Source organism: Eupeodes corollae, chromosome 1 (genome assembly GCF_945859685.1).
Source record: "Eupeodes corollae chromosome 1, idEupCoro1.1, whole genome shotgun sequence".
NCBI lineage: Eukaryota > Metazoa > Arthropoda > Insecta > Diptera > Syrphidae > Eupeodes > Eupeodes corollae.
The window spans coordinates 260,330,748-260,343,463 of record NC_079147.1 but is presented as its reverse complement, the minus strand read 5'-3'; the positions used below and the strand labels follow the sequence as shown (position 1 = coordinate 260,343,463).

General features: G+C 32.3%; 2 protein-coding genes across 6 annotated transcripts in view; one reads left to right on the top strand and one right to left on the bottom strand.

Annotated features, from left to right (window-relative positions):
• The window catches only part of LOC129953814 (calpain-C), a 34,200-nt gene extending 27,152 nt beyond the window's left edge, over positions 1–7,048 (bottom strand). Inside the window, exons 1-2 of one of the 5 annotated variants that reach the window (XM_056067295.1) lie at positions 6,914–7,047; positions 5,519–5,719 (exon numbers count right to left, since the gene is read on the bottom strand). The gene's annotated coding sequence lies outside the window, so the exon portion shown is untranslated. Of the gene's footprint in view, positions 1–5,518 lie in introns of all 5 variants that reach the window. The other 4 variants (XM_056067294.1, XM_056067293.1, XM_056067296.1 and 1 more) reach the window with 4 other exon arrangements.
• Positions 7,049–10,666: 3,618 nt separating this feature from the next.
• On the top strand, positions 10,667–11,558 carry LOC129953821 (3-oxoacyl-[acyl-carrier-protein] reductase FabG-like). Its single transcript, XM_056067306.1, has one exon. The coding sequence runs from the start codon at positions 10,747–10,749 to the stop codon at positions 11,512–11,514; it is 768 nt and encodes a 255-aa protein (XP_055923281.1). The 5' UTR covers positions 10,667–10,746; the 3' UTR covers positions 11,515–11,558.
• The last annotated feature ends 1,158 nt before the right edge of the window (positions 11,559–12,716 follow it).

Below are 12,716 nucleotides of genomic sequence, written 5' to 3'. Positions count from 1 at the left end.
CTTTCAGCTTTATTTTTCTGTCAAAACGGCAGCCCTGGTTTTAAACTTTATTAAAGATCATTTCAGTCAATTTTTAGTCAACAACAAGTTGTTATACAAGAACCATATATACCAACACTACATACTTTATTATAGCCACTTACTCGTACTTACGCAGCATGCTTATAACTTCTTCATGCGCTTACACACGTTTTCCTAAAGGTTTATGGAGTAGTAAATTTTTTTATAGAGCTTCATCTGTGCAAAATGAAACGAGGCCTCGAATTTTTATGAACTTACAATATTTTTTTTGCTCATAAATGTAGCTAATGGTTAGTCTTTTAACCGGAAAATTTGAACATTAAATTGGAATGATATAGTTTGATCGTGACGTGCTAGCTTATTTCCTCTGGCTAACATGCTTATATTAATCTTTTGATTTTTTGTGAGATCTTTTTTATTTGTTTTGAGTTTTTGCTCTAATTAAGTTGTTCATAATGCAGGTACATACACATGAATATAGGAAAAATACTCGTGCCAAGAAGAAAGCCTATATTTAAAGTTAATTTTTTTTTTCGATGAAACTACTGCATGTAGGAAGAGGCAAATTTATGTTTTGTATTTCCTTGAACCTAGGTCTTGGATAAAATGTTAGAGATTCAAAAGTTAATCCGACTTGAAATAAGGAAATACAAGACTTTAAGCCGATGGTGGGTCTGTGAATGAGTGATGTTAATAAGGATGCAAAAAATAGAAAATAAGTCAGATACAAGACAAGTTTTTGCTTTACTTTTATGAATAAAATTTTAATGCAATTTTTAGCATAAATAGCAATTTTTTTTACGTTTTGATGTTTCCACAATTCTTTAAGTTTTTGAATATGTTTTTAATAAGAGAAGATTTAAGTTGAATGTTTTTCCACCGCAGACTTTCAAATATAGCCTCGTAAGTCTCGGCGAATACTCATAATTTCCATTGAATGATTGCTATTTCATTCAATCAATCTTGGTTTTTCTTTTTTGTTCTAATTAAAAGTCGTAATACTTGTCTTCTTTTAGAAAGGTTCTTTAAAATTGCATTTCATTTTCAAATAAGGATTTAATTTTGTGTGTTTTCGATATTTTTGTTTGGTCATCTTTTCCGTTGATTTACTTATACTTTTGTATTAAATAAGTGTAGTTTTTTATAGGATGAGCAGATGGCAGCTATAGTAATATATAGTCATTTCCAAGGGCGGATCTAGACTTAATCAGGTGGGATCTAGGGTCACGCGCCCACAAAGAATATATTCTTTTTTGTTGCCATTTATATTAATGAGAAAAACGCAGAAAATTCAAAAACCCAGAAAATGAGAAAGAATCTGATATCAAGAATGTTGTGGTTTTTTTGAAGTGGTTTTTTTTTTGGAGTCAATTTTCAGGAGTCTATTATTACTATCCCTATCAATCTGCTTACTCGTAGATTGGAGCTGATGCTTGAAAATATTTTGATCTTAAAGGAGTCAACAAAACTTTAAAGTTGAGTTGGTTTTTGAATTTAAGTAAATAAGTGCATTTAAGTACATAATTTCAATGAATATAAAATAAAAACCAACTAAGGTAAACAAATAAGCTGGGAAGAAACTTTTGTGTGTGGTAGTCACACGTTTCAGAATCACTTTTCACTCAGTTCTTAAGACGTGCATTGTATTTTTTAATTAGCCATTAGTTCCACAAAAGTGTCACTTTTGCTGTTTTTGGGACATTTATATTCTTGAAATGTGTGTTTAAATCTCAGTTCAAGAACATCTAAAGCAAATTCACTTGAAAAAGTAAATCTATTTAATTTGATACGATCTTAAAAGTTTTATACAACAGGAAATCAATTTTGAAAGAAATATGTTGCCCGGCTGCAATACCTCCAAAATAAATTTTTCTCAAAAATTTAAATGCAATACAAAAAAAAATAATGACATTTTCGATGTCATCTGATCATCAATTTGAAAATTCGACCATCGACAAGAGCTTGCATTGAAAGACAAGATTATTGAAATCTGTTCTGAGAAAATTCGAAAACAAAATAACGGCTTTATGAAGGAAACCCTTCTGGAGCAATACCAAAATATGTTTTTCTTGTAGAAATAAACCCAAATAAGTACAAAATTAGAGAAAGTTCTAAAAAATCTATCGGTTAATTTCTGAAAAAAATCGAATTTTCGAATTTACACCAAAAAGTTTGTCTGTTTTTTTTTTGTATTAAAAAATAGTTTCAATCGGCAAAGTGGTTAAGGCTTACGGTGCCAGGACAGACAGACAGTTGGAATGGGGGGACCCACTATTTTTACTTTTCTACCATTGCAATGCCAAATTTGATTCAAAATTTTGTACGATTGCAATAGTTTGACAGCAAACCACTTTTTGGTAAATGTCGTTAAATTACTAACAAATCTTTACTTATACAACTTAACTGCATAAGCTCTATGGCTCATATGACCCCCCCTGGATCGTCCATTGTTTAAAGTTTGATAAATTTGTGCTAAATTTTTGGAATAGGGCTTAATGTCAGATTCATATTATGTTCTTGGTCCAGTCCTCAGTTAAAAGCGCAACTTTTTGCAACAAAGTTTAGAAAGTAAAATACAAATTTCAATTTTGTTTTCATGACTTTTAAAACAATTGTGTTTGTCTCAAAATGTACCCGCAACACACAATAAATAATGATATTGATTTACTTCTTCACATAAGTTATACAGAATTGAAAACAAATTAATTACAGACAAAATTTATTTTTTAATGAAAATGTGAAGAACAATAATCAAACGGTTGTTTGAATCTGCTAAAGCTTAACAAAAGTAATTTGAGTATTTTTAGGAAAAAAAAATTAAAAAATACACAAAAAACAACCTAAAATTTGTTAAAATAGTTTTTTGACTTAAATATCTGTTAAATTATTAAGATCATTACTTAAAATATATTTAATTTCATAAAAAGAGTTTTCTTTCTAGACGGTTTTCAAGAAAAAATAAACGCATATTATACAATGCAATAACAATGGAAAACCCTTATATTTATAATAAGCTGTTTTGAATAAATTCTAGCTGAGAAGCCCAATTTTCGATTACTTTTTGCACCAAATGGGGCCATATGTCATCAATAACCCGCCCAATATTCTCCTTAGGGGTATCAATCGTAATCATAGACAACTGACTTAACATAACCTGACCATTGATGGATTGCTCGAAACGAAACTTTATTTAAGTAATAAATTTGAACGATTTGCAAACGTTGTTTCGGAGTAAGTCTATTTATTATGAAATGCCAAACCAAACTGAACATAAATCAAGTGATACCTGTCAAAAACACCAACTCCAACACTTTTGAAAACTAACTTTTGGCGAATTTTATTTAGTAAACAACTCCAATATACGAGTAAGTACTTTCATAAAAATTCAAGAAACAGATTTTTTTCCAAAAGAGTTTAAACACAAAACAGATGCTTATTCGTGTACAGGTTACTTTTAGCGGTTCCCTAAAATAAAGTTTTAATTGTTATAACAAAATATTTTTGATACACGTTATTAAGCAACTTAATGGTAAGTCATCAAATTATGTCGCTGTCAAAATTTTCAATAAGATTTGTCATTTTATAAATTAATAGTTATAGATCATCACAATTTCATGAATATCGGATAAAGTATCGTTGATTTTTAAAAAGGGCCGAAGAATAAACCGATCTTGCTATTTCACACATAGAGTTACTTAGTTCATTTAAAAGGTTAAGGTTAGGTTAGGTTAGTTTAAAGTGGCTGTTCAAGATGGAAACGGACAAACTTAGGACAGTTTAATGGCCCATTGATGATACCACATGAATCTTGAGGCTTCCTCCTTAGCTCAATGGAACCAGTTTGATTTAGATCGTTAAAGAAGAATTCTCCTAGGTAATTCTTGCGTTTTTGAGCCAGAGTAGGACATGTACAGAGAAGATAAAGAACTGTTTCCTCCTCTTCCTCTTCCATACAGATTCTTCAAAAGTTTTTTGAGAATACGCCTATTCGTGGCGTGCTTTCCTATTAGAAAGTGGCTGGTTATGTCACCTATTATAGAGCTTATATGCGATCTGCTTAGAGATAGCAAATATAAAAGGTTAAGAGCATTACAAAATATTGTCACCATTTTCAAAAAAAAGAGAAAAAATCCAAATCTTCCTCCCTCATTCTTGACAAACAACTAACTTTTAACAGCTTAAACTTTAAAAAATCTTTATTTTTTAAATCCATATTTTTCGAGTGATTTGCAAAACAGTGTACTTGACCATTTTTATCCCTTTTTTTACTTCAGTGAAAAAGGGGGGCTTTTAAGTAGTGTTAAGGATGTATCATCATATTGTCAAAACTCAGCATTTTCGGAATTATTTCGAAATTGATGTCTTAAATACCTGGACTACTTCGCAAAAGCAACAAATAAAATCAGAGCTAGACTTTAACGTATATGCATTTTATAAACGGATGTGGTCTTTTTCTGTTCATTTTAATATTGTGTGAAGAACTATGAACATTTTTGTGGTTCAAAATTATAATAATCGAACTAAAAATTCTCAAACAGGGTGTCTCGTATAGAATGATCCAAATTGAAGGATTAAATTATAGGTTTCAGGTCATGTATTCTCAGAATTTGGTTTGTCTGGTTTCAAATTCATATATCTGTCAAAAAATTCGCTCCTTTTAAGAAAGTTTAAAAATAAATTTTAAAAGTTTGAAATACAAAACAAACATACAACTTTTATGGTTGAAGTGTAAAACGGGGTTTGATGTAAATCTCAAAGTGTTTATTAATTTGTTACGCTGAATGGTAATGGCAACCAAATTAACCTTCCTAATTTTGACCATTTCAAAATACCAAAAACGGTAAAAACAAAACTCATTTGTCGATAGAGTGTGTCAAAAGAGGTTACAGACGTGTCTCGAAAACCGTTCTGATTCTAGAAAAACAAGCAAAAAATTCTAAAAAGTCATGACCAATGTTCTGTTTGAAACATTTTTGGAAACACCCTCTAAACAAATTTCTTACTTGTTTTCATTTAAGAGCACAAATCCAATCAAATTCCTAATCCTCATTATAATAATCCCATATATTCTCCGCATACCAACGCGCTCTGCAACGCCAATCCATATCTAAATATTACATCATGTCTTTATGCCTCCTCCAACAAATATCTCTTCCAGTCATTAATCAAAAACCCCCAACAAAGCAAACTTTGAACAAAAAAAATAAACCAAAGCTCAGATACCTAGTGTAGGTAGTTAAGGTTATTGAACAAAACATAAATAAAAAAACAAAAAAACCTTCTTCAAAGATCAATGATCGTCGTCAATTATTGAGTGGTTAGCCAAGGCACCTTAGAACATTGTCTCGACTATCGCACTCTCAACACGCAACATGTAATTAGGTGATTTTAAAATTTATCGGAATCGTTGTTAACATAGTAAAAGATCTATAATGAATGCAATTTATAAGAATTATGAAATTCTGGAGCAAAGAAGACTCTCTTAAAGGAAACTTACACAAAAACTTGTTGTAGTCCAACTACTCCTTAACTATCCACTTTTTTCAGCAGTTTAAAGATGTTAGACGTTTTTTTTTTTGTATTTTAATCCAAATTTAATTTTCTAATCCAAATCCAAATTCAATGTGGCGGTACGACTTTGCTATATGTATATTTATTTATACGTTTCTGATGTGTATAGAAGATCCAAGTCAAACAACTTTCCTTCACAAAATGTGTTTTGGTGGAATAATTGAGGGGAGAGAGAGGCAAAATTAAATTTCACTTTATTATCACAGCAAGGGGCCACTTCTTCACAACAACAACAACACAAGAGCGGACAACGTACAAAACTTTCATTCATTCAATATATGGTATAGTGAAGTGAATTTCATAAAAGAAAAATGTTTTATGTTAAATAATAATCTTCCTTCCATCAACACAATCAATTATAATTATTATTATTTTTTCTCGCTGGAACCGTCTCGTTCAGCGATGGAAAAAAAATTACTACACTTTGTATATGAGATAAGTGCTTCGGCGTGAATGCGACGAGTATCTTTTGTTCAGTCCGTGTAAACTAGTACGTATCTTTGTTCGAAGATACAACAGAAGGCAGCGCCACCGACATCAACATCACCGACACCGACACCGTCAACAACAAAACGCGAACCAGTCCACTAGACTCCACCACCACACCAAATAGTCCGACCGAACGGATCGCGAGATGTGAAATAAATTCAAAAAAAACACTCACGAAAAACCAGTACAACTTTCTACCGCGCAAGTGAAATGTATTAGCTCAGCTCAATGTCAAAATATTGGAATCGACATCTTGCGACTTGAAAATCGCGCAAAACTCGAATCCGAATTCGACTAGTAGATAGACGAGACGACCATATAAATGAAGGGGGAAGGGCAGCCGCGACGAATATCAACGACGACGACGTCAGACGTCAGAGGTGGTAATGGCGCGCAACTACAATATTATAAGAAGGCGAATATGGTCTTCTTGGCCCGACCGACACCGAAGTCGATGTTGACTACTGCCTAGTTAGCAGGAAGGTACATATAGACAAGCGAAGAACCAGATACACTCTACACATGATATAAGACTAACCACTAAATAGCAAAATGAAATGCCCAAGACTGCGAGTATAATAGACGCAGAATAGAGAAACTATATACGAACAAATAATATGTAAGCCGATATTGGTAACAACAACGAACGGTCCCGTGGAAACAGTAATAAATCTATACCGCAGTCGAAGAGCCTAAGCCTATAGATCTTTCTTCATATATGTATCTCTGGAATAGTTTTCAAAGCACAAAACACACCACACCACACCAGTAAAAAAAAAACACAACTCTAGGAGGAAGAGGCGCCTTGAATTGTGAGACACCACAGTAATACCTTCTAGACGGAAAAACCACGATCAAAACAACAACGAAAAGCTGATGAATAATCCAACTGAGATACAACCAGCCTAGCACATAAAAGACACGACAACAAGAGTAGAGTAAAGGTACTACGTATTTCTTTCTTCGACAAGAACCGCTGAGCAACTGAATCCGAATCTCAATTGAGTGGTGATCTTGAGCCACAATATTGTGGTTTAAGCTCTAAACCTGTCAGTCGTATAGTCAGATAGCCACCAGAGCCCATACCTCTCTATAAACTTAACATAAAATGTAGGATAGATACCACTAAGTTGAGCTTATTGACGAAGATAGTGAAAAATTGATACTTCACTGGAACCATGGAGCTGCTCTTATGGCTGAAAATGGAAAAAGAAAAAGCTGACAAATGTTGTTGAAATTTCTAGAAAAAACTGTTTGTCAATATTGGACCTTCAGTGAACATATAAATTAATGTAGATTTAGATAAAATATAAGCCCAAAATTAAAAAGAAAAAAGAGCCTGGGATGCGACCCACACTGATAACTTCCCATCCCGTCTGTCAATTTGTCTAGCTTGAAAGTTTGTCGATATGTATCAATTTTTACCAAATTTGCGTACTTTTTTTGAAGATTTTATTCTATTGAATATCAAAAAAAAATATTTTCCGTAAAATAAAATAAGTTTGAAGCCATAATCTCAAATTTTAGAAAAGATATTTGAGTCGAAAATCAATTTTTACCAACTTTTGTTATATTTCTTTAGGTTTTTAATTTTTTGTGAAAAAAAACTGTCAACTCGTTTTTTTTCAAAATTTTACTGAACGTTGACAACAATATTTTTTGAAAGATAAAAGTAGTTTAAAGTCAACATCTCCAAGTTTTGAAAAGATATTTGTGTCGAAAGTCAATTTTTACCAAGTTTTATTATTTTTGTTTAGGTTTTTATTTTTTGTAATAAAAATGCCAATAAGATTTTTCTCAAAATTTTTCCGAATATTGAAAATCACATTTTTTTACGATAAAAGAAGTTTGGAGCCATATTCTCAAGTGTTTGAAAAGATATTTTAGTCGAAATTTAATGTTTACCAACTTTGAGTTATGTTTTATTTTTAGAGTTTTATTTTTACAAAAAAAACTGTGAATTAGATTTTTCTCGAAATACATCTGATGACAAAAACATAATTCTTCGTAGCACAATTTTTTTTTGGTGATGAAATCATATTTAAGTCGTACAATTTTCGAGATGAAAAATTTTTTTGTTCAGTTTTGATTTATAAAAAAAACGTTAATTGGATTTTTTCCAAAAATGTACTTGTTTTGTATCACGTTGAAATATATAATATAAAATTTAATATATGTAAGTCTCTAGCGTTATTGTTTCATGAGATATTAAGGGTTATCCAAAAATTTAATTTTTTTTTTAAACAGCTATTTTTAATATTCTTGAGAGCCCTTTCTGCATCTTTCTATATTAATATCTGTATAACACAATTTATTTGAAGTCGATATCTCTTCTGGTTCTTGAGCTATGGACGACCAAAAAACGTCGTTACCATGAATCATTATCGGTTGTTCAGCGTAATATTTACGAAATAAAATAACATCCATTAAAGGAATGAGAATCAATAAGAACTAATATAATCGATGGCTCATTTACATAATGTAATATATTTTTTCTAAGAACTTTTCTAAGTAATTTTATTTACATTTTTTTAACATTCTGGTGAAAATTTAAACAAAAATTGTAGATTTTCCATAACTGGCTTGAAGTATTGAATGGGGATGGTTTCTGAATAAATTTAAAACGAAATATTCTATGGTAAAAGCCTTTCTTAGGTATAATTAACTATTATACCATCCAAATGGCCGCCAAGGTTGCGGCACAATATACTTTTCATGTAATTTTAAATTACCAATTCCAATATTTGCAACTGCATGTCCTCGAGAACATCATGAACTCAATCTTTAAAATCTTAAGATCTTAGTTAGAAATTGTGATTACCTCATCGACCTTCATCATGTTTGTAGCGAATTTTAATAGCTTAAATACGTGTTTGTAATGAACATCGTTCGATTTTTAATAACGGTGTGGTTTTTACTTATCAAATGTCAAAACATAACTGATTTGAAATTAAATGTCCTTTTGATAAAAATGTTTTGACTTTACTTAAGAAAAGATGTAATAAAACCAACGCTTAGTTATTTAAAAAAAAAATGTAAATATTGTTATAAAATGAAAATCCTTGACAATTTTTCGGATGAGCCTTTTTATCTCACGGACAACAGACGGTGTAGAAAAAGTTTTAAAGCACTGATTTTGCGTTGGCATTTGAGTTTTATATTTTGCTTGACAACAGATTCAAGTGTCAATAACTTCTAAAGTTTCTCTACAGTTTACGAAGTTAAATCAATATTCTTATTCTACTATTGGTGCCTCACGTAAATGAACAACTTCATCCATTTTTCAAAACAAAATACATTTCTTAATTACCAACAACAAAACCAATACCAAACCTTTAGAGATGGCAAAAGACAAACAATACCACCCCACCTTATAGCAAAAAAGCTATAAAGTTAACGTGGGCATCGTTGCACGGCTGCACAGCTGAGCCGCCGCGCCGGCCACAGCGACGCGACGATGTGGTCGGTTTGGGTGGTAAGAGTTGGCTACCAACTTGATCAGATCTACCACCAACTTACCTTGGGTTTCGTCAGCCTTTGGTATAGGAAACAATCTAAATAACTGCTTACTACGCGATGCGGTGAATTGGGTCTTGGGTGGGAGACTTCAAGAGAGTGAAATTGAGCATAAATGCAAAGAGTCCAAACACACTACAAATTTACACACAAGAAGAAGTAGACGTGAATATTTTACAAATCGTTATTATTTATATTTTCTTTTACTGTTCGTATTTTTAAATTTTTTAAGAAATCTCAAAAACAAATGACAGTTAGATTTGACGTTTATTTTGATGATTTGTTTGTTAAATTTGAATGAATGACGAGATGACAATCGTCGCGTCGAATGTGCTCATTGTGTAAATACTAATTTTTGTCTTTTATTGGATGCATAAATACTTCGGTGTGCGCCATTGAAACTCAAAATTAGTATTCATTGACTGAAAATCATTGTCGTTTCTATTATTTGATGAAATTCTACTGAATTAATTAATTTATTTAACAAAATCAAACAAAAATAAACTCTGATTTAACGAGTAAAATATTAAAAACTTTCTTTAATTTGAAGTTAATCATTTGAATGGATATTATGCAGAGCCGATAACTCTCTCATCGGAACATTTATTTTGAATAATAAAAATAGGACAATAAGAATTTTTAAAGTTATTGAACTTTTATGAAACATTGGGGTGTTCAATATCTTTGAATTTATCTTATTTAAGTTCTAATAGATCAAAATTTAATAATCCAATGAAGGGATTTAAGTGGTTTCACAATTTTTTCCGAACTCAGTTGTCACCAAAGGGATAAGTTTTAGTAAATTTTCTTTGTCTTGCAATTGCATCAAATAGAATAGACCTTGGTTTTATTTTAGAAACCTCCATTAAAAAAAAAAAACTTAACATATTAGTTTTGGTTGCCCGGCACGAATAAAATGTGTTATTAAAATCAACCTTTTTCATTTCTTATCAAAATAAATTAAATTAATTTCTATCTGATCAATAAGCACTCATCTAAAAGTATTTAAATACATTTTTATCAATATTGATAACCTAACAAGTAGGTTATGTGCGAGATTATCGTTAAGCCTATTAGTTCAGTAAACTTTCTACTGTCATTTCTTCAGCACGTACTTTAAATCACTCTGAAAACTTTCCAATTAAAAAAATGAAACTCGATGGAAAAGTTGCCATTATAACTGGAGCAAGTTCAGGAATTGGTGCTGAGACCTGCAAACACTTTGTGATAGCCGGAGCTCATGTTGCAGCAGTTGGCAGAAATTTGGCTAACCTAAAACAAACAGCAGAAGCCTGCGCAAAAGCCAATCCCTCATCAAAATGTCTGCTAATTCAGGCTGATATCACCAAAGACACTCAAAAAATTGTCAACGAAACAATTGCTGAATTTGGTAAAATCGACATTTTAGTCAATAATGCAGGGATCACGGCGAATGGATCAATTCTCGAAGCTGATCTTCAACAACTCGATAACATTTTCGATACAAATTTTCGTTCAGTCTTTCAATTGACGAAGCTTGTTGTACCACATTTAATCAAGTCGAAGGGTAATGTTGTGAATGTTTCAAGTGTTGCTGGTTTGCGATCGTTTCCGAATTTCTTAAGCTACTGCATCTCGAAAGCAGCTCTTGATCAGTTCACAAAGTGTGTTGCTTTGGAAATGGCACCACATGGTGTTCGAGTTAACTCTGTTAATCCAGCTATGATTGTTTCGAATATTTATAAAAAAATTGGTGCAACTGATGAAGAATATGCTAAAATTTTGGAACGTTCAGCTCCCTCACATGCCATGGGACGTGTTGGAGAAGTTCATGAAGTTGCACCGGCTATTGTATTTTTGGCTAGTGATTCGGCCAGTTTCATAACTGGTACTCAGTTTCTAGTCGATGGTGGAAAGAATTGTATGTGTCCGCGATAATTTGTGTTATTTGAGATAAAAAAATAAAGTATTCAAAGTTGTGACTGGAGTTTTTTTCTCTGTAGTTAAATTTAGAAGATTTAAAGCAGCTTTTGAGCAGAATAATAATTGCTAACTTAATTGCTGTTGTACGAGGTTATAATGTGTGAATCTGTTTTCGTGACTAATAAGTATTGGTGAATTTTCAATTCCTATTCTTGATAAGAGGAAGTGTCCGATAGAAAAAAAAGGGTTGTGTCTGACGTGACACATTTAATAGTCCAACGCCTTCAACGGACTCTTACAGAAAAAATGACAGGAGTGTGGCTTTAAGAAATAGAGAAAAATATAAGAATTGCGTCTTTGTAGCAAAAGGAACACTCTACAATTCCACTCAAGATGCCCACACGCAACTTCTACTAATATCCATACAAAAGTTCATAATGTGTATCAATTTCAGAAATATTACCACCACTTCCACTCCTAAAACAAGAGTCGAATCAAACGTAGGCATAGGCACACATGACGCGTGCAATGTTTTATCGTCATTCCATTTATCTGTACACCGATCATAAAACGTTACCATACCTAACCTTACTTAGATCCAACAACTCGAACAAAAGCTATCGAAGTGAAATAATAACAAGTTCGCCTCCACTGATGTGTCAGTCATGCGACTCCCATTTGTATATGTTCTGTCTTATAAACCTCGAGGACAGTACGGCCTTGAAACTCTTACAATTCAAAGATTGGATTCACCGCATATCATCCATATAAATATACGCACGAATACGAGTATTGCTGCCATCAAAATTCCGTTCTTGACGATGTATCTGCCTATATCATGCATGCCACACGCTATATTTTTGTAGTTCTTAAGCCGGAGGAGTTTTCTTGTCAATTCATTAATAATCTCGATTAATTGTTTGTCTCATCTTAACGAGTTCGAGTCTTCAAAGTCTTCAAATTCTCATTAAGAATGTCACACATTATGAGCTGCGCAGTGCGCACCTGAAAATGTTCTTTCATATACAAAGTTGATAGATTCCACAGAAGATAAATGGCAGACAAATTCTGTGAGCAGGGTTAAGCTATTTTTAATTTGAAAAAAAAAAAAATATCAACGATTACGGAGAACCACAGCGGAAAGACCGCCATAATTATATAACTTGATCTGTGGCGTAGCGTAGGTACTAGCAGCAGCAGGAGCAGCAGCAGCAGTC